General features: G+C 40.9%; 1 protein-coding gene across 1 annotated transcript; it reads left to right on the top strand.

Annotated features, from left to right (window-relative positions):
• The first annotated feature begins 1,648 nt into the window (after positions 1–1,648).
• hhipl2 (HHIP-like 2) lies at positions 1,649–19,478 on the top strand. Its single transcript, XM_032548118.1, has 9 exons — positions 1,649–2,205; positions 4,904–5,556; positions 7,506–7,649; positions 10,319–10,650; positions 10,796–10,922; positions 11,066–11,211; positions 11,291–11,372; positions 16,839–16,921; positions 18,430–19,478. Exons 1-9 carry the CDS (start codon positions 1,813–1,815, stop codon positions 18,981–18,983), a joined length of 2,514 nt encoding a protein of 837 aa, XP_032404009.1. The 5' UTR covers positions 1,649–1,812; the 3' UTR covers positions 18,984–19,478.
• Positions 19,479–21,925: the final 2,447 nt, after the last annotated feature.

Below are 21,925 nucleotides of genomic sequence, written 5' to 3' on the forward strand. Positions count from 1 at the left end.
TTGAATTATTTATTTTGTTTTTTGCAGTGCACATAAGCTTTTAATGAGTGCTTTGGGGTGTTTTTAAATTCTTTAAAAGCTCAAACAGCAGGCAGCCATTTCTAGGTCCTTTCAACGTCCTGGAGCAGATCGTCAGGTAAGCCTTCCCCAACCGCCCAGTCCCAAACTAAGTTCGCTTATTTTTCTGATCAGGCGTGAATAAATCGATACATTTTTGTTTCGGATCTTCGGTTTGTTTTCTCGCAGCTGGACATTTCAGCCAACAGAAATGTATGAAGTAATGTGGGAAAAAAAGAGAGTAGATCTCAAGAGAACCTGGAAACTGTGTTTTGAGATGCCAGCAAACACAATTGGAACTGTAAGTTTGCAATCCATGGTGGTGCTTTTAAATATGAGAGATATGGCTTTCTGCCCAGAGCGGCTCCACCACAAGCTGTAGGCATTTAAATAAAAAAGAAAACAAAAAAAAGCTGCAGGCATCATTCTTGGCCCCATGGCTCTCAGGACCCACCTCTACACAGTAAAAACATAAAATCTGTTGGAGTTCTGTGTTTTAGGTTTAATTTTAATACTAATATCTTAATACACTTGAAATAAGAAAAACTAGCTCATAGGTAACTTTTCAGCAAGATTTATGAGCTTCTTTTAAGTCAATAATTCCTCAAAATTGATTAAAAAAGTGCTTGTTCCATTGGCAGATTATTGTACTGACAGCAAAAACATATTTTCCATATTATAAGTGAAATAATCTGCCAGTGGAACTACTTTTCCGTCAAACTTAAGAGACTATCAACTCAAAACAAGCCTCTGTTTCTTTACGAAAAGCGTCTTGGAAGTTCATTTTATCTTATTTCAAGATATTTGCACTAGAAACTGGACCAGAAACACCTGGTAAGATTTGTTGTTTTCGCAGTTAACAGAGGCGGGTTTGTTAGTCGCTCCGTAATCACAAACCTTTTTTTTTTTTTTAGGTCTGACTAGAAACTTCCTGTGGGATTGAGTTTAAAAACTGTGTGATGGAGGATTTTGTGTTCTTACAGTGAATTTCCATGTCCACCAGAATGCTTATTTGATGTTTGCCACAAGCAACAAAGGGGAACACAGCTTACATATGGAAGACAGTTCAGGCCAGACGAAGCTTCATAGCCACTAATCTGTTTATATCTATCAATCACCAAGGTGGGCCTTCTTTTTTCTTTTCTTTTTTTGCATGGTCTGTCACTGCTCCTACATTTTCTTTCAGCAGTAATTTTTTTCTTGGAAGCAGCTCAAAATTGTGTAATCCACACCTGACTAGACTTTATATTCAAATACCTCCTGACATGCTGGAACAGTTTATACATTGTGTGGGCATCCAGCTCTGCCCGGAGGCGCTTTACATAGACGTGCGACATAATTACAGTTTGTGTTGCTTTGACCCTTTTTGTGTGTGCATGCCTCGACACCGTGCCCTTTGTGTGTGTGTGTGTGTGTGTGTGTGTGTGTGTGTGTGTGTGTTCTTGGCCCCCCTTTTGGGTAATTATGCGTAAAGCTCTGCCAACTTTAGCTGCGGTGCAGAAACCACACAAATAAGTTTGGAATAACATTAAAATATCATTAATTTTATTTCTTTACTTTTGTTTTCTGCTAATTGAACTACTAATAAGTATGGTTGGAAACGTAATTGGAGTTAAAAAACAAACAAACAAACAAACAAAACGCCACAAGAAGTTGTGTGCGTTCTTTTGAGCGCGCGCGCGCTCTCACGAGGCCGGCCGCCTATATAAACGCGCAGCCGATGGTAAAGGAGTCTCCGGGAGTCAGACGGTTGCGATGACGAGCAAGCAGAGGGATGCTCTCCGACCGAGCGGTGCCGTTTGCGCGCTTTTACGCACGGCGGCAGCGGCGGCGCGTGCCTCCCCAAAGCGGGCACGCGGCGCACCAGATGCCATCTTCATCAACATCATCCTCATCCTCGCCATCCTCATCTCAGTGATGTTGCCTGCCACTATCCAGCCAGCATCGGCTCACCCTCAGTGCCTGGACTTCGAGCCGCCGTTCAAGCCGCAGTGGCACCTGGAGTTCTGCTCCCAGTACGAGCAGTTCGGCTGCTGCGACCAGCGGACGGACAACGCGATCGCGGAGAGATACTGGGACGTGATCGAGCAGCTGGAGACGGCGGGCTACGACTTGTGTGAGGACATGCTGAAGGAAATCATGTGCCAGGTGAGCCTCCACAGCCGGGGCCATTTCGCTTTCACACGACGCTGTGATGGGTTGGGGTTTAATATGCTGGCGGAATTTCACAGCGTGACCTCGAAGGTGAAGATGAAAAAAATAATTGCTGACGTCGCTACATAATGCATAAACTGGTGAGTCAGGAGGATGAAAAAATATCAAAAGTATCTGAAAATGCAACATAAGCGTGAAATTTTGACACGAGGTTGCGCACTCATCACTGTATTGAAGTGATGTTTGGCTTTTAAAGATGTATTGAAGCTGGGTTTTTGTACAACGTACGAAAAAATTCAGTGATTGTTAAAAGCAAGTTTGAAATTTCAAATTCAAAACAGAGTCAAAATGAAACAAGCATATAGAGATCCTTTGATGTTTGCTCTGCAAAAGCACAAAATCTTACCAGGTATTTTTGGTTTAGTTTCCAGTGCAAATATCTTAATGTTCTTTAAATAAGAAAAATCTAACTTACAATTAACTCTTCAGCAAGAAATATGAGCTTGTTTTAAGTCAATAATTCCTTAAAATTTATGAAAAATTCTAGTTCCATTGGTAGATTATTTCACTTATTAACACGACATTTTTGCCCATTTTATAAGTGAAATAATTTTCCAATGGAAGCAGAACTTTATCATCCACATTAAGCAATTATTTGCTTAAATATCTTGCTGAAAACTTACTTCAGATATTTGCACTAGAAACTAGACAAAAAAACCCAAACTCTTAAGATTTGCAGTGCGGATTAGCTAGTTGCACGTAAACCGCTGGTTTTTGTAGATTTTAAATCCTGCAAGATTTCTGGCTGTATTTTCAACCTTTCTGCTTGACAGAACTGATAGAGCTCCTCTAAATTGGCTGGCTTTCTGCTACAGAATAGGCTTTTATCTATAGTCCATAAATTTTGAACAGCGTTTATGTCGGGGAGGGTGTTCCAGAATTTTTATGTTTTTATCCATTCCAAAGAAGAAGAAGAAGAAGAAGAAAAAGCAGCACATGTTTGGGATTATCGTCTGTTTGGAAACTTCCAACTGGCTCAAAGTCCCACCCTTCGGACCCAAACCTTCACAGTCAAGATTACGGAGAATTTGTTGTGATGTTTTAAGAACAAATCCAGCATTAACTGGACCGCCGTCCACAGTGAAGCGAGTTTAATCGAGAACGTCCTGACCGCCAAAGAAGTGCCCGCTCTGTAATTGTCACCTTCAGGCGCAACTGAAACCCACAGCCTGCCTGTGTGGACGAGACAAAAGTTGTCAGTAGGAAAGCTTTGTAGTCAGATTAACGGAGATTACGCTACTGTGCCACAATGAGTGAATCAGTCAGGAGGAAGTTTTCAAACCTGAAAACACTGTCAGACATGGTGGGGGCAGCATCATGCTGAGGGTGCTCTGGTGCTGGTGGTCCTGATGCAGAGCTGGCCCAAGGCAATGCGAGATAAGTGACTGCTTAGGCCACAGGTGTCAAACTCCAGTCCTGGAGGGTCGCTGTCCTGCAGTTATTGGATGTGCCACAGGTACAAAACACTGGAATGAAATGGCTTAATTACCTCCTCCTTGTGTAGATCAGTTCTCCAGAGCCTTAATGACCTAATTATTCTATTCAGGTGGTGCAGCAGAGGCACATCTAAAAGTTACAGGACACCGTCCCTTGAGGACTGGAGTTTGACATCCCTGGCTTAGGCCCTCCACACCACTAGGGGACCTACAAGAGTAAAAAAGTATATATATATAAAAGTATATTTATAGGGGACCTACAAGAGTAAAAAAGTATATATATATATATATATATATATATATATATATATATATATATATATATATATATATATGTAAATTTTGAATAATATTGAATAACAAAAATTAAATGCTATTACATATGGAAAAATGATTTTTATATATATTTTTTAGCTAGTTTTCATTTACTTTTTCATGTAAATTTAGTGTTTATGAGCTGATATTACTTTAAAATAGTTAACATAACGCGGCACACTCTACATTTCAAAATCCAAATATTTTATTTTTAGTTTGCTTCTCCTGTATGGTTAAAATCAATAGCTATAATAACAGTGATACGATGTTACAAATGACGCTAATGATAGCAGGTGTGTGCAGTAGCTGGTCACTAAATATATCTATAAAGCACTTTTCACAGATAATTGCATCACAAATGGCTTTACAGAGTCTAAAGTACAAGAGAGGAATGACATCAACGTACATTGAAACTGGTTTTGGTATCAATGAGCAGCGCTCGATTTTTCCGAGTTAGGAATGACGTCACACCTGAGGTGAGGAGTTTCTTAAAGAAACAGGGGCCCGATTTCAAGACGTTAAATTACAAAGTCAAATTTCTCTTTAGTCATATTTGATATATAAAGCATTTTTAGAACTGAAGGTAACAATTACTTGACTGTTCTATAAAACGGCACTATGTGCCTGGGAAATACATGATACAGCCCCTTTAAGAACTCTAAATTAACACATCATCCACACTGATAATTAGTTTATTTAGAACTGTAATTAACTCTTTGGAGACGTTTATGTTTTGCTTATTTGACCTCAACCCCGAATAAAAGCTTAAAGAGATTCTTTTGATATTTTCGATGCATCGCGTTGTGCGATTCGTTCGACATATTTTGTTGTTGTCGTCGTCATCTCGTCATTGCCTAAACATCTTCCGATGAATCACCCAGGAGTGCTCTCCTTACGCTGCCCACCTGTACGACGCGGAAGACCCCTACACTCCGGTCAGAGACCTGCCGGGACTCTGCTTCGGCTACTGCTCCGAGTTCCACAGCAAGTGTCGCCACGTGGTCCGATATCTGACCGACAACCAGCTGCTGCTGGACACGTCCGGACGGGACATGGCCACCTTCTGCAGCCTCATCAACCTCTCCGACCAAGACTACTGCTACCCCAGGGTCCTGAAGAGCACCGACCTCAACAGAAACCTGGGGCAGGTGGTGGAGGACCCCAGAGGGTGTCTCCAGGTGTGCCTGACCGAGGTGGCCAACAGCCTGAGGAATCCGGTGCTGATGCTGCACAGCGGCGACGACACGCACAGGATGTTCATCGCCGAACAGCTGGGCTTTGTTTGGGTGTACCTGCGCGACGGCAGCCGGCTGGAGCAGCCCTTCCTGGACATGAGCGGGGCGGTGCTGACCACTCCCTGGCTGGGGGACGAGAGGGGCTTCCTGGGCATGGCCTTCCACCCCAAGTACAGCCGAAACGGCCGCTTCTTCATCTACTACTCCATCCAGTTTGACGGCAAGGTGGACAGAATCCGAATCAGCGAGATGAAAGTGTCCGACGGCGACATGAACGTCGCCGATCCTTACTCTGAGAGGTAAGGCGATAAAGTTCGGCCTCTGATGCGACTCCGATATATATTTGAGCAACTCATCAATTGACGGCACGATCAATTAAAAGGAGATCGATGGTTTCCATTCCGATGATTAATAATATCACCGGAAATGTTGAGACATCATAATACATTTGGTTTAGGTTGTAAGTAGGCCTGTTACGATAACAAACTGAGCTGGACGATAAATTATAATTATTATTAATTATATTAAATTATATTAATTATTGGATAACATTGTTGTTGAGAATGTTGTTGTTTCAAGACCATTTTCAAGTAATATATTGATAAGTTCACGACAATGCAAGTTTCAGAGTGAACAAGTACACTTTCATTTTGCACAGAGTACTTCACACGAACTGGAAGTTATTTTAAGAATGAATAAAATGGAAACAAAAAACACTTACAACCTAAACCAAATGTAGTACTACGTCTCTGTAAACGAAATTGCCCTTCAAAAAATATTGATCATCAAAATGGAAATGATCCAGCTCCTTTTAATTTATCATTTGATTAATTGACTAATTGGGTATTGCGACAGGCTTAGTTTAAGTGGTTTTTATTTATAGTTCTTTGGTTGGTGTGTTTTGTTTTGCCTCTTTACAAAATTAAAGTTTATTGGCCTTTGACAGAGACAGCTTGCGTTACCATGCCGTTATCAATACAATACCTAGAAAAGGTTTCAAAGCAACAATGTTATCGTTTATCGCAACAATTATTGGGCCAATTTGACCCCCAGCAAAATTTGTTATTGTGTATAACGGCATACAATATAACCGTATGTTGTAAAAACTCCAAAAGCTTGCACCGATGATTTATTGTTGACGTCCCGTTGAGGCAGGGGCAAATTTCTCTGGGGCAGAATCCCCTGAAACTCTAACAAAGGCCAAAGAAATCTTAGATGTCGTTAACTAATATTTAGACATGAAAATAATAAAAAAATGTTTGCAGTTATTTGGATGAGGCAACTTTTAAACGCCTCAGGCCTCTGTCAGCAAATAGAGCATTAGAGTTGAGTTACGCCCCGGACATGACAGAAGCGGGAGTAAATCTTGGATGAAAGCTCGTCTGCGGGTCGTATTTCATGAAGAAATATTTCTCCGTTACTACCTAGGCTGGCGTGTGGGGTTAATTCGCTGCAGAGTCTGTTTTCCAGCTGACAGCTCAACTCACACGTAGCTACTTGGACTTACAGTCTTTTCTATATGAAAGTAAGACTTATTATAATCAGAAGCGCTTCAATAACTAGTTTCGCTCTCTTTTCAGCTAAAGGTGTTTTGATGAGTTGCAATGTCCACTCCTGACAGACGTTTTCAGCAGTTTGTAAAAAAAAAATGTATTCTCCCTTGAACTTTTTTTCGCATTTTGCCATGTAATAGACCAGTAAAGGTGCATAACAATGCACAGCAAAGTTAAGGCGACGGAAAATGACACTCGTATATTGAAAAATATTTGAATAATCCGACAGGATTTAGAGGCGAAACAATCAGAGCTGTTGTCTGAGCAAACGCCTGGTGGAACCGAGCATCTGCTGAGCTCATTATGTGAGCTACTTCTCAGAGCAACGCTGGTAAAAAAAAATAAAATTAAAAAAAAGTTTAAAAACTGTTGTTAAAAAGGTTAATAAAGGAGCCGTGTTGTTCAGGGTTTCAGAAAGAGCAGGAGTTTCTTAAAGAGACAGAGGCCCAATTTCAAGCTGTTAAATTACAAAGTCAAATTTCTTTTAAGTCACATTTAATATATTCACCAATTTTAGAACAACTGAAGGTAACAGTTACATAATTGTGCTATAAAATGGCGCCTGGAAAATAGATAATAATGCTCGTTTAAGAAGAACACAATTTGTAGTCTCCAGCAGTGGTTTTCTGCTCACTAACGATCACGAGCTAGAGGCATAAACATGAACTTTGTTGGCATCCTTTTCTCATTCGCAGAGTTATTTTAGAAATTGAGGAGCCGGCTGCAAATCACAACGGCGGTCAGCTGCTGTTTGGTCAAGACGGCTGCCTGTACGTCTTCACAGGAGACGGTGGGAAAGCCGGGGATCCGTTTGGGAAGTACGGCAACGCACAGAACAAGTGAGAGCCGCCGGGTTGCTTCACGCTCGGGAGAACATGTAAACACACAGCACCTGCAGTCAATTCAGCGTTGGTCATTTAGCACAAGTTCACAACAAATGTCATGACAAGGTCACAGCTCCATTTCATATCCAATCACGTGGAAAAAGTCTATTGTGAAGTTTTTATTAAAACAAACGATGTAAGATACAGATAAATACCAAATCCCTTAACAGACCAAGCTGGAGAACTGGAAGATCTGCCTGTTTTTATCAACCCAGGTTTATACTGCAGTGTGAAGGTGTTGAAACAGACCAATCAGTTTCTTTGGAGTTTTGTCAACTCTGGCTGCAGGGCTTCGGATCAACAGTTTGGGACTAGATGTATTCTCTTTCGTTCGAAGGACTCAGAGGAAATTGTTAAAATGAACTAACACCCGGCTCGTACAATACACTTTAATAGTTCTTCTCTTTCATAAGTGAGTTCACTGCTTTCCAGTTAAATAAAAAAAATCTTCGGGCCTATCATGGAGGATGTACCGTACCCTCTCCAGATGCAGGGTGTAGCTCCAAAGTGACAACTCTGGCACGGCTTTCTTAAGACGGGCTCTTTATTAAATGCCGTGAAAACTACAGAAATAAAAGACAAAGCTTTAGAGATAGATACATTTACAAACAGACAGGTGACGCGTGCTTTGACAAAAAAGTTACCTCGTGGCCGCCTGCCACTTCGGAGGTCTTTAACAGAATGATTCGTCGTTGTTCACTCTAAACCAAAATATTAAGTAATTAAAACACCATAAAACACCATAACCAATAAATTCACAAAACATTACAAACATAACTACAAAATACCTTGATGACGACAGGACATGAGGCTGCTACACATAGCTCTGGCATGAGCTTCTGCTTCTTCTATGGTTATTTAAGTCTCGCAGCCTCACACATGTACACAAATCTCGCGATAACTTTCGACAAAAAATAATTTGACACGAAATAAAATACAATCATTTAACACAAATCTTAAAACGTGAACCAAACAACTTAAAATACATTATTCTATCTTTTAGAAATAAACATACATTTTTTAAAGAAATAAACTATTTTATTGACACTTACACAGGGTATCAGTCAAAGTTGAGACCCGGTGTCTTAAAAGTTGGGATTTTCTTCTGTTTCCAGAACAGCAGGATTCGACTCTGTGCACACAATGTGTTATTATGTCTTTGTTACCGTCTCAAGTTGTTCTGACGTACCTGGAATAACCAACAGTGCATCTTGTCTGATTTTGATGGGCTTTTGAGAAGAATGAAAATAATGCTTGTGATAATGCATCAAACCTGCCACCTGTCTTAGATCTGCACACATGTCCCTTATTAATCCTACGAGATCTGTAATTTTTATAATTTTAGATATGAATCTGGAATTTATATCCAGCGATTTCGGGAACTGACAGTCTGACAAATAAGGAGCGTAGTTTTTATAGAAAGCTTTACAGAGATATGTGGTCTGAAAGAGCAATAAAATGTCCTCTTTTGTTGTGACAAAAACTGATGAAAACCTTGAGTCAGTTTCACTGAGCATGTCAAATCCCAACAGCATCTATTTATTTTTACTGTCTCAAGTTGTTCTTATATGCCTGGAATATGTAATCACAAGCATTATTTTCATTCTTCAGATCAGTGAGGATCTGTAAATCAGGGCAGATCCTCACTGATGTTGGAGAACTTTAGTGAACAAACAGAGTCATAAAGACTGAGGAAGAGTCATAAAGACTGAGAAAGAGTCATAAAGACTGAGGAAGAGTCATAAAGACTGAGAAAGAGTCATAAAGACTGAGGAAGAGTCATAAAGACTGAGAAAGAGTCATAAAGACTGAGGAAGACGCTAAAGAGGTCACGGCCAACTACCCCAAAATGAGGTGGAAGGACGACCTCATTAGGGGGAACCAACCAATCGGCGTCCTCAGATGGAAGAGCTGCGACAGACCAACCGTTAGCCACAATTTGTAACAATAAAACCAATACAAACAATGAAAATTAGATGTGCATTGGGTAAGATCAGCATTGATCATTCTCTCAGTTTAAATGTGTCTAATGGGGCCATAGAAGTAAAACTCACACCAGATGTTGGCAATCTTTGGTTCCTTTCTGTGAACTGTGATCTTCGGTCATTTCTATTTTTCAATTGGATGTGAGTTCGGTGTCAGACGAGGCCGTTCTGGCAGCCGGAGTTTCTCTGAAACCAATCAAGAGATTCCTTGGTGTTTGACGCACTGCTGGCCCGCACAGACATACACACTATATTCATCTTCAGCTTCTTATCTGGAATGTTCTTATGCATTTCTCCGTTCATCTGTCATTGATTTATGGAAAGTTCTCCAGAATCATAAGCACTGCACAATTCCTGAGCCGTAAATATGAATAAATTCAACATTAAACATACTGGAAGTTGAAAGTGTTGCATCATTTTTAGCATTTCCATTTGGCAGCAGGTTAAATTGACAAAAGTAATGCAGTATTTTAACTTCACAGTAGAGAAAATCATATAGTTTTATTAGGCAGGTGTAGGGAAAAAATATCGGTATTGACATCGGTTGTCGGCTAAATGAGTTTTAGTACATCGGCATATCGGATATCGACTAAAAATTCAATATTGTGCGTCCCTCCTTTTTTTAATCTGGTTACTCAGGAGTTCTTTGTTGGGCAAAGTGCTGCGCATCAATGTGGATGGAAGCGACCCGCTGGGGAAACCGTACCGGATCCCACCTGACAATCCGTTCTCCAGAGACCCGGATGCTCGGCCGGAGGTGTTCGCGTACGGCGTACGGAACATGTGGCGATGCTCCGTGGACCGCGGCGACCCGGTGAGCGGCTACGGCCGCGGCCGGATCTTCTGCGGAGACGTCGGTCAAAACCGCTACGAGGAAGTCGACATCATCGTCAAAGGGGGGAACTACGGGTGGAGGGCGAAGGAGGGCTTCGAGTGCTACGACATCAAGCTGTGCCAGAACGCCTCTCTGAGTAAGTAACTCCTTCCTGTTCCCTTTAACAGTGGAAACTAGGAGCCATTTTGTGACACTTTCGCCACCTGCCGTTTCTGGCGGAAGAGTTTTCCCATCCGCTAGATTTTTAGTAAAGTCCGACGTGCGTTTCTCTGCCACAACAGATGACATCCTCCCCATATTTGCATATAGCCATCATGTCGGGAAGTCTGTGACGGGGGGGTATGTGTACAGAGGATGTGAATCACCAAATTTGAACGGCCTGTACATTTTTGGAGACTTCATGACTGGGTAAGATTGCCTTAATCTGTGCCAAATCCAGACTAAAAATAACGGTTTTCTGCTCCTTAAGAGAAGGAATATAGGCTCAAAATACACTTCTGAGTAAAAACTGTGACTTTTCTTTTTCCTTCCGGTTCCTTTCGTTCATTTAGTCGGCTCCTGGCATTAGAGGAAAACAAAGCCACTGGGACCTGGAAAGAGAAGAACATATGCATGGGTAGTACAACAACCTGCTCCTTTCCTGGACTCATCAATCATCACCACAAATTCATCATCTCCTTCGCTGAAGATGAAGCAGGTTGGCTTTGCTCAGTTCCTCATTATGAGTTCCAACGCTTCTGCCTCCTTTTGACGATTTGTTTGTGATTTCCCGTCAGGGGAGCTGTACTTTCTGGCCACTTCGTACCCCAGTGCCACGTCCCCGACTGGAGCGGTGTTTAAATTCATGGACCCGTCCAGGTACGGCATCACGCACAGACCTTTTTTAGATTATTATTCATTACACACCGCGCTACAGAATACTACGGCGGCGTGTTAAGGACATTGTAGATAAAAAAAACAGACGAGAAGATTTCCGCCAAGTTTAATCTCAAAAAATGTCTTGAAAAATCAAGTTTTGAAAGTCAAACATTTTCTAGAAAAATAAATAAATTCTGAGGCTAATCTTGGAAATTGTCTTGAAAAAAATTTCAGAAAGTTTTTAGAATTTGAAAAGTCAAAAGTTTGCTAGCCAAAAAATGTCAAAACTTGAATTTTTTTGACTTTTGAAACAAATTTAAGTTTTTTTTTTTTAGTGAATTTGCAATTTGGCTGTTAAAAGTTTAATTAAACGTTCAATATTTAAAGTGGTATTAATGCTTTAGTAATGCACTCTACATAAGTTACTCAAACAATGTTTCTTTTACCGTATCAACGACACTCAGTGCCGTTGGAGGACGTTTTGCAAGATTCGTGACTTCGTAGCAAAAGACAAAAAGTGCAATAAAAAACTTCAGACATGACACCGAGCTCATTAGCTGAAGTCTAACTTTCTTGCTTTGTAGGAACCTTTTATAAAGAACAAATCAAGTAGAGGTTATACAACTCAAAGTTCAGAGAAGTTATACAATCATCCATGGAAACTGATCACAATGGCTCCTTTGCTGCTCCCCTTCTGGCTTGTGTGACACGGAGCTCTTTGAGGCTTCAATTTCAATCTGGAAAAACAGTCAATCAGGTTCCAACACACCAACCTGACAGATGCGCTTCGCAGGATGGAGTCTTTTTTCCCCTTTCAATGTCTGCTGTAAATAACCGATTGGATTTAGATCTGGACAGTTTGCTGGCCCCGTCGTTGAGTCGATATGAGATTGGTGGTCTATTGAGCGTCAGGTCGCTGCATTATGCAGCACAGACATAAAGATAAAACACATGAAGAGAAAACCGTTACCTGATCAATTCTAGTTATTTCGTAGCTCAGTGGCAGAAAGGATGAATGATTTCTTCTATGGGTTTAGTTTGCAAACTAAGGAATCTGTAGAAATGGTTCTTAGAACAATTGTGAGGAAATGTTTCTCGTTCAGTCTCCTGTCCTTCCACTCTCATTCTGCTGCTAAAGAATCCACCGGCACCTTGTGTGCTGGTGAAACTTTGCGACTGATTGACATTGTCCCAAGTAGAGGATCTTCTTTTCTTCTCTTGTGGCATTCAGTCAGAGTTGTGGATGTTCTCCGTCTCGCCGCCTGTTTTCTTCAGATGTTGTAGCGCCGATAAGTAGCCATGTGTTCCTCTCAAGCGTTTTGGCTGAAAGGAATAACTAAAGTGTGCAAATAGCCAAACAAAGCCGGTTTGTTAATCGGCTGCCGGTTTCCCCAACACACTGAAACAGCTCAGGTTCACAAACACACAGTTCGTCATTTTATTCCTCCTAAACTGTTACATAAAGCACAGAGGGGTTTCTTTATGACATATACTGGCATATTATCACTTATTTTCTCAGAAATGTATGTTTTTTTATTACTTTTTACTCTCCACTTATGGTTCCTGGTTTTGATTTGGGGTGTCATATGTAACACTGAGATATTACTTTCTTTTATTTACATTAAGATCAATTCTTTAGGTCAAATGTTGAACATAGAGTAATTAGCTTTACGTTGCATTAATGACTTGGCAGGTAAAAGACTAATGGTGTCGTAGACACCAATAATAAAAATCCCATCAGTTAACAGACTGATTAATTTCTTGGTATCATAAATACATATTTTGTTTTCTCCAGTCGGTTAAAAGCTCAAAAACGCAACTTTGCCGCTCAGTCTTCATGTGAATCCAACAATGTGATTAAATCTTGTAGGGATTAAATCTTGTACAGACATAAAATGTCCATTTAAGTAAAATAATATTTCATTTATGTGATCCGTTTATCTCTCCAGTAGCATTACTCTGTCACCAGCCTCGATGACTGAATTAAACATAGTGTAAACTAAAACAAACATGCAGGATTCCACTGTCATGCTGCAAACAAAATTAGTGTACATGTCTACTTTAAAATAATCAACATAAGTACTCTTACTTTATGCGCTTTACGTGCAAAATTCAAGTCTAGAAATGCAGGCGTTCTTGCATCAGTTTATGAAAAGGACAGGTGAGACGGGGTCGTCTTTCCTCTGGAGGCCTCTTTCGCTCTGATGACTGAGTCTTTTCATGTAAATGTCCCAACTTGAAGTCAATAAAACCCCCCCCCCCAAAAAAAACATCTGGACAGTATTGGACTTGGGGAAAAAACAGGTAACTTCCAGTTGTGATGTTTCAGGAATGTGGAGCTCCATTAAAATACTCCATGAAGTTTATCAAAGCAAAAAAAAAAAAAGCAAACAATTTTCTCTGAGGGGTGCAAAGAAAATAAAGTGTGGGAAAAATCATAATCAGTCATCGGAACTAAATATTTTAAATATTAAATATAAATATATATGTATTTGGCTCGCTCCTGCAGTTTCTGGTGTAAACTCTTTACGCAGGCTTGAGTGCAGCCGTTCAGTTGGAGTTCTGCACAGGAGCCTTTAGGATTTCTCCTCCGTTTCTCCCAAACTAATAACTCTGGGAAAGTTTTAACCACATTGTCCCTGAATCAGTCCCAGAGCGGCGCTCTGCACAGCACAGGCGCGCCTCGTCATTTCAAACATGTGGTGCAGAAAAGGAAAATGACACTGTGAATGAAGTGCAACACCTTCCTCCTTATAGGGCTGAACGCATCGTCACAAAAAAAAATGTGTAAACTTATACTTCCTACATGGATAATAAAAAAAAAAACTCAAGAAGAAAATCTGCTATTTACAGACCGTGTCAGCCACTGGATAAATACATTTATACACCAGGATGGTAAGAAAGCAGCATATTTTAATGAATAATGCTTGATTCTTGAAATGATAATGGAGTCAGTTGAATGCGAGACTGTTCAGAAGTCACTGGAGAGATTGGTGTAGAATGAAAAAGCTGTTATTTATTTTGGATGGGTGGTCTGTAGAGACAGTGGTGGTGGTTGCAGGAATGGTGCATGAAAAAAAAGCTAATTTTTATTATTATTATTTTTTTTAATCGCTCGCCCCTTTCTACTGTCACCCTGGGCAACTGCCTATATAACCCATATTATAAACTGCCACAGTTTAAAGTACACAATTGACAAGAACAGTATTCCTCACATGAACAAACGTATTCACATGTGATTTTAACTCTTTTGAAATTGTTTTTTTTCTTCATCAGTGGGGTATTTTCAGCGTTTTGTGAACATTTGCAAAGCAAATGCAGCCACTGACACCTGCTCCTACATCACATGGCCGACCTCCTCGCTGCCTCCCCCCAAAAAGCATGAAACAGCAAAAAGATGGAAATAAACATCGGCAATCACTTCACATTTCACACCGTTAAAATCGGACCGACATGGTTTTTTAATTATCCAGCAGTCCTGAATGTTTATACTCTCGCGCCCTCATCAGTTTCGGATCTTTTTGCTTTAGCACGTTATTAAACTAGCAAGCTTTACTTTCATTCGTACTATGTGACAGTGTTGAACAAAATTTTATTTCTTAAAGCTCAACACAAGACAAAAGACAGTGTATGCCAGCACATATGGCCACTACCGACAATAAGAAGCTCTGGTTAAACACAGTTGTTCTGCAGTGCAGACTGCAGTAACCATTTCCAGAGTGCAGACAGTCTAATAACCCATGTGTGGGGTGAGTGAGACCATTTATAATCCCAGTAGATCTGCTCTGGCAACGTAAATAATGTTGTTGTTGAACAGATGGGAGCGAGGTCCTGCTGGTTTTCTCGACTCTTTGAAGCGCCTTCTGTTCAGCGGTAGAGCAGCTACCAAATCAGACTGAGACGTCGCAGGTCGGCGTGCTTAGAGTGGACTTCCTGTATGGAAGTCGTGAAGACGGACATTTTGATGCTTTCAGACCTTTGGAGAAAATGGAGCCGCTGTTGCGGCGTTCACATTCTCCTGAAGTCAACAGTGATCTCTCGTCAGGTTGCTGTCGCCACACAGGCCTCGAGTCGGTTCACTTCCTCTCTGTTTGCGTCACCATCTAATTACTGGAGAGGTGCACTGCTGTTATGTTTTATGATGTAATTCAGCTCATAATTGGCGCGGCAGTCAAAGGTCAACAAAGCCAACAGTAGCTGTGTTTCAGTTACAAAAGTGTGCAAAACTTTGTCAATATTCCACTAATGCAAAAAAAAAAAAAAGTTGCAATTGTTATGTTCACATTACATAAGAAACAATTAAAATCACATGATTTTAATTGTTTAAAATTAAAATCATGTTTTAATTTCTTATTAATTACGTAATAAGAAATACGTAATTATTTCTTATTACGTATTGTTCACGTGATAAGAAATAAAAAACATATCTCAAGCTACTTCCTGTTTTCTTCTTTGTGGTTTTTGCCAGCAGTAGCATCCGGTTGTTGATCATGTGACTCGTAATGTGAAAAAAGCGTTTCTATTGCAGTTTCGATACGGCGTCATCCTAGCGGCAAAACCTTTTGGGGGGGCATGCGGGGGTAAAGTTTTTTCGGAATTGCCGCGTTTCCATTAAGGGATTTTATTTCTTGAGTCAAATTGCGCAACTACGTGGTCAATGGAGGAAACAGCTATTGAGGGTCTTAAAACACAGCCCTGCGGAACCCCAGTGATCATGATGGGTGTGTTAAAGGTGGTTTTTCCCCAAAATGTACCGCCTGGGGTTTGCCTTACAGCCAGCTACACAAAGATACGCTGATGCTAAGTGACCCCAGGTTCTTTTAAAAGGTCTCGTGGGATCATCGTACTGAAAGTAGAACTAAAGCCAATAAAAAGCGACCTTGGAACATTTATTTTCCAGATAAGCCAGAGTCAGGAAACACAGATGTTTCTAAGATCAGCACAATCGCAGACTTCTCTGATAAAGACAAAAAAAAAAAATAGATAGAAATAAGGTTTGGATACAAGGGTTTAACCTTATTTTTCACAAACTTTTTTTTAGTGCTTGCTGTGTTTGAGATTATTCAGGTTCAAATGATTGTTTCACAGAAACACACCAAGGAACGGACGAAGGAATTTGTCCTGATCTCAAAACTACCAGTACGCTGCCGACAGTGAGCAATTTAAGCACACACACTACCTAAATAACACATAGTACACATCTATAGATGGAGGGAGCAATTACAGAGGTTGCGTGCTTTGCTCCAGGGAACATCTGTCGGGTCTCAGAATAGAGTGAGGGTACTAATCCTGCACTTCCTGCCAGTCGAAGAACAAACGAGCATTTTTAAGCCGAGTTGTGTTTTTTATGGCTTAGTTTAACAACCGAAAAGAAAAAAAAAATTCAAATGTAGTTTTTTTTATGTTATAAATAGTAGTTATACTATAAAAGACAACTTAATGAGTTTAACTTGTCAACTTTTGCAGGAGAGCTCCTCCAGGGAAATGCAAGCAGAAACCTCTGCCTGTGAAGGTGAAAGGGAAAAAGTTTCCATTCGTCCCCAGTGAACGTAAGTCAAAAACGCTCATCAGCACTGAGTGTCATCAGCTTTCTAATGAGGTGTGAAGCCGCGCTTTCTGAGAAGTCCAAGAGGGAGCTTATAGAGGGCAAAAAGGTCACGTCGAACAATTTAGCCCTGAGGGGACGCCACATGAGAGACGAGAGCTTACAGGTAAACGCAGCAGCCGGTTGAACTCTGATGATACGGCCTCAAAACGAGAGTCAAAGCATTGCAATGTTTATCCCTCAATTACAAACAACATGATCCGAGTCATGAAAATAAAAAAGAACACTGTGGTTTACCGTATCAAGAACGGCACTTTGAAATCGGCATGAAGTGAGTAAAAATGTTGCTTTTAAAAAGAAAAGACTCCACGACCAGCTGGGACATGCACAAATTATGGAACATGCACATATTTTAGTAAATTACATCTTTCTGTAATTAGATCATCAGTAACACCCAATTACAAGACATATATATGAAAAGCTGAAGTAAAAGTAACTCTGTGGGTGTAAAAGGTCAGCTCTAAGTAGTTCCTGTCTTGCAGTAGATGACAGCCTTTGCATTTTCATTTCGTTTAAATACAGATGAGTTGGTCCCGAAGGCTAAAACTGACAGCCAGAGTTTGAGAAGAGCCAAGACCAAAGTGGACCTGTACTTTCTTAAAACAAATCCAATCTGAAAAACATAACAGCAGTCGATCCAAGAGCCATTTGAGCCGTTGTCAGCTTTGCTTTTGGTGGTCATTTACACTAAATCTGGTGATTTTTCGCACCAGAAATGAAGCTAGGAAGCGGTGCGCCGTCGATAATCTTCCTGTGTGAAACAGAGTAAACATTTAAATAATCAAAACCTGATATAAAAGTAAAGCAATGAAAAAACAAAAACAACAAAACTTTAATCTGAACACTTGATTCGATTTCATTCCGATTTTTAGGGTCACAATTGGATTCAGAAACCAATTTCTCTATTCAAATGGTCTGGAGATTGTTTAAATTATGTGACTGAGAGGAGAAAAAGACAATGTGAACAAATTGTTGTGAGTTTCCACAAATTAAATATCAAATTCAATCAGTTTCTATTTGAAAAAAATGAAAAATAAAATAAGTTTGTGGATAAAATTTAATAATTACCAGAATTAGGTTAGCTTAGCTTTTTTTTAAGTAAAAAAAATAAAAAATATTAAAGAGTTATTAAAAATATAATTATACAAAAAATTAAGCACACTAAAATAAATTTTTGAGCAGCATCCTTATACTGTGCTTGTCTTTAGAACGCCATACTCTCTCTGTTTCATTCCCTTTTTACACCAAAGATGCACAGCCACATTTAGCACATTATAAGACTATTAAAAGCCCGTTTTACATCAAACACGTTTAAAAAGGGAAATGCCAAACATTCCCCCTTTTTAAACCCGATTTCGGTGGCCAAATGCTCCATTTTTACAAGTTACAAAATATTTGGCTGCAGAGTTGTTAAAGTGCAAGTACTTACTGCTGGCATGTGTGCCGTTCCAGAGACTGTGCTGAAGGCAAACGAGAAACCGACCAGACCACCACTAAGAAAATACAAACCGGCCACCAAACCGCCGGCGGTGAGCGGTCGGCACAGATCCACCACGACCGCAGCCAGCACCACAACCAAAGCCGCTGCCGCCAAGCCGGACAGGAAAACGCCGCCCAAGCCGGCCGGCAGGAACAAGAACAAATCGTGGCAGAAAGAGAAGAAGCTCAAGGAGAAAGACATGAACAAGAACGCCATGGGCAGGAAGCCGAAACCACCAACGAAGAAGACGGCTGCGAAGACGCCAGGCAAAGCCAAGGCGAAGCCGAAGACGACCCAGACCGCCACAGACGGTTTAAAGGGTAGGAAGCTGTCAGAGAGCCTGGGGGAAAACAAGATCACCTCAAAGAGGAGCTACCCACGGATGACAACGGGACTGAACGCAACAACATCTGACAGGGAGCGTCTCGTCTTCAACAATGCAACCAAGACAAACGTCAAAAGCAAAGTACAAAAGACGTTGCCTTGGGTTAGAAGCAAGCACATAAAAAGTGCCGAAACACTGTAGACAAAAAAAGAGAAAAAGTTCACGTGTCGCTGCTTTGTACATTTCAGCTTTTTGTTGTAAAGAATATGCTTATTTGCTTCTCTGCCATCGGTCAGAAAGACACATAATTGGCAGATTTCAGCTTCTAAACTGACAAGACCTTCGACCTTTTCCTCAGACTGCATAGAGTTTATGCTAAGCTAATGATTTAGGTGTTCGGTAACTTGTGCTCAAATGTGTACAGATGCAGATGATGTCCGTCTACTAACTGGATAACAACTGTACAAACAGAATCTACATTTTACATGTCAGATTAAAAAAAAAAAATCTTAAAAGTTAAGTACCTTTTGCTATTCAGTTATTAATCGGTTAATCCAAAAATTATTACCAATTCACACGTTGATGTTGTTAGTGTTGCTTTTAGCTGCAGATTCATCCTTTGCCACACATGAGCAAGCGTATGCTAAATAAAATCCTATGTTATTGCATTTTAGGCAATAAAATGTTTTTTTATTTAAAAAAAAGGAGAAGAAACTGAATTGTTTATTTGCATTTTTTAGTGAATTTCTAATAGAAAAAGGCTTAAGCGAATAATCGATTATTAAAATAATCCTTAGTTGAAGCCCCACTTCAGTGTTTTCATGGAATGGTTTGCGTTACATTTCAACAAAACGACACCAAAAAGAAGCAGTAACATGTGTATATATATATATTGTTATGTATTGCAAATTTTTTGCTCAGGTCCCTCTTGAAAATGAGATCTAGATCTCAACGGGGTTTACCTGATTAAATAAAGGAATATAATATATATATACATATATATATATTATATATACACTGCTCAAAAAAATAAAGGGAACACTCAAATAACACATCCTAGATCTGAATGAAAGAAATATTCTCATTGAATACTTTGTTCTGTACAAAGTTGAATGTGCTGACAACAAAATCACACAAAAATCATCAATGGAAATCAAATTTATTAACCAATGGAGGCCTGGATTTGGAGCCACACACAAAATTAAAGTGCAATAACACTACACGCTGATCCAACTTTAATGTAATGTCCTTAAAACAAGTCAAAATGAGGCTCAGTATTGTGTGTGGCCTCCACGTGCCTGTATGACCTCCCTACAACGCCTGGGCATGCTCCTGATGAGGTGGCGGATGGTCTCCTGAGGGATCTCCTCCCAGACCTGGACTAAAGCATCCGCCAACTCCTGGACAGTTTGTGGTGCAACGTGACGTTGGTGGATGGAGCGAGACATGATGTCCCAGATGTGCTCAATCGGATTCAGGTCTGGGGAACGGGCTGGCCAGTCCATAGCTTCAATGCCTTCATCTTGCAGGAACTGCTGACACACTCCAGCCACATGAGGTCTAGCATTGTCCTGCATTAGGAGGAACCCAGGGCCAACCGCACCAGCATATGGTCTCACAAGGGGTCTGAGGATCTAATCTCGGTACCTAATGGCAGTCAGGCTACCTCTGGTGAGCACATGGAGGGCTGTGCGGCCCTCCAAAGAAATGCCACCCCACACCATTACTGACCCACTGCCAAACCGGTCATGCTGAAGGATGTTACAGGCAGCAGACCGCTCTCCACGGCGTCTCCAGACTCTGTCACGTCTGTCACATGTGCTCAGTGTGAACCTGCTTTCATCTGTGAAGAGCACAAGGCGCCAGTGGCGAATTTGCCAATCCTGGTGTTCTCTGGCAAATGCCAAGCGTCCTGCATGGTGTTGGGCTGTGAGCACAACCCCCATCTGTGGACGTCGGGCCCTCATACCATCCTCATGGAGTCGGTTTCTAACCCATTGAGAATCTTTGGGATGTGCTGGAGAAGGCTTTGCGCAGTGGTCAGACTCTCCCATCATCAATACAAGATCTTGGTGAAAGATTAATGCAACACTGGATGGAAATAAATCTTGTGACACTGCAGAAGCTTATTGAAACAATGCCACAGCGAATGCGGGCTGTAATCAAAGTTAAAGGCGGTCCAACAAAATATTAGAGTGTGTGACCATTTTTTGGTGGCGACTTTTTTTTTGGCCAGGCAGTGTACAACTCATCTTTTTGCAAAGGTTCTACACCAGATTTCCTACAGTAGATATGAACATTGATCGGTTGTCGGCTCCAAACGAGCTTTATTTATCCAGACGCTGGACTGCGAAGGCTGCAGACATCTCACAAGCATTAAACTTAAAAAACCCAATAAAATACATAAGAATTTGGCTTTAGCATGACAATACTTTTGCAAGGTCACCGCATCTTCTCCAAGAATCCACACCAATCCTTCTGAATGTTCAGCCAGTCCCTTGACACGGCAGCAGGCCGCTGTCGTACGCAGCTATGCGTGTAATTTCGCCGCCTCCTTTATGTTTTATTTTTAACCGTTATAGAGCCGTCGGTTTCTGCTGCCCGTCCGTATCTGGTGCATATCAAAAAGTCTAAAATAGCAACTGGAACACACAGAACCCTGCAATAACTACACTGAGCTGAGCATTTTTAGATCGGGGCTGATTTCACAGGCCACACAGGGGGTTAAAAATAAACATTCAAAGTGTCCGTACATGTCCGCAGTCGTCTGTAATTAGACGCCGCAGCACCGATCGTCAGCGAAGCCGCGGTGACTGTGGCTTCGCGTAACGACTGCAGTAAATTAAAAACCATCTGACTTCCACGTGCGGCGCTGCACTCTGGGGTCGCATAAATCTCAAGCTGGAGTTTGTGCTTCTAAGAAGGAGAAGCTGAAGTGACATTTTTAACTCTATTTCCCCCCTAGCCTCCCTCTCCACCAATGCTAGAAACAGAGATGGCAACAGAGTGCCTGACAAAAGTATTTGTCAGGCACAAACATTTGAAATGTTTCACATTTTTGTCACAACAAACTCCAGGGTATCAAATTGGGATTTTATGCGATATGTTTTTTTTGTTTTTTTTTCCTACACATAAATCTTTTG

Source organism: Xiphophorus hellerii, chromosome 19, assembly GCF_003331165.1.
Source record: "Xiphophorus hellerii strain 12219 chromosome 19, Xiphophorus_hellerii-4.1, whole genome shotgun sequence".
Taxonomy (NCBI): Eukaryota; Metazoa; Chordata; class Actinopteri; order Cyprinodontiformes; family Poeciliidae; genus Xiphophorus; species Xiphophorus hellerii.

Excerpts from the sequence above, each read along its gene's own strand:
- hhipl2 (XM_032548118.1), top strand. The coding sequence starts at position 1,813 with ATGACGAGCAAGCAGAGGGATGCTCTCCGACCGAGCGGTGCCGTTTGC. Across the intron at positions 2,206-4,903 it reads TGAAGGAAATCATGTGCCAG|GAGTGCTCTCCTTACGCTGC; the intron begins GTGAGCCTCCAC and ends TGAATCACCCAG. Across the intron at positions 7,650-10,318 it reads TACGGCAACGCACAGAACAA|GAGTTCTTTGTTGGGCAAAG; the intron begins GTGAGAGCCGCC and ends CTGGTTACTCAG.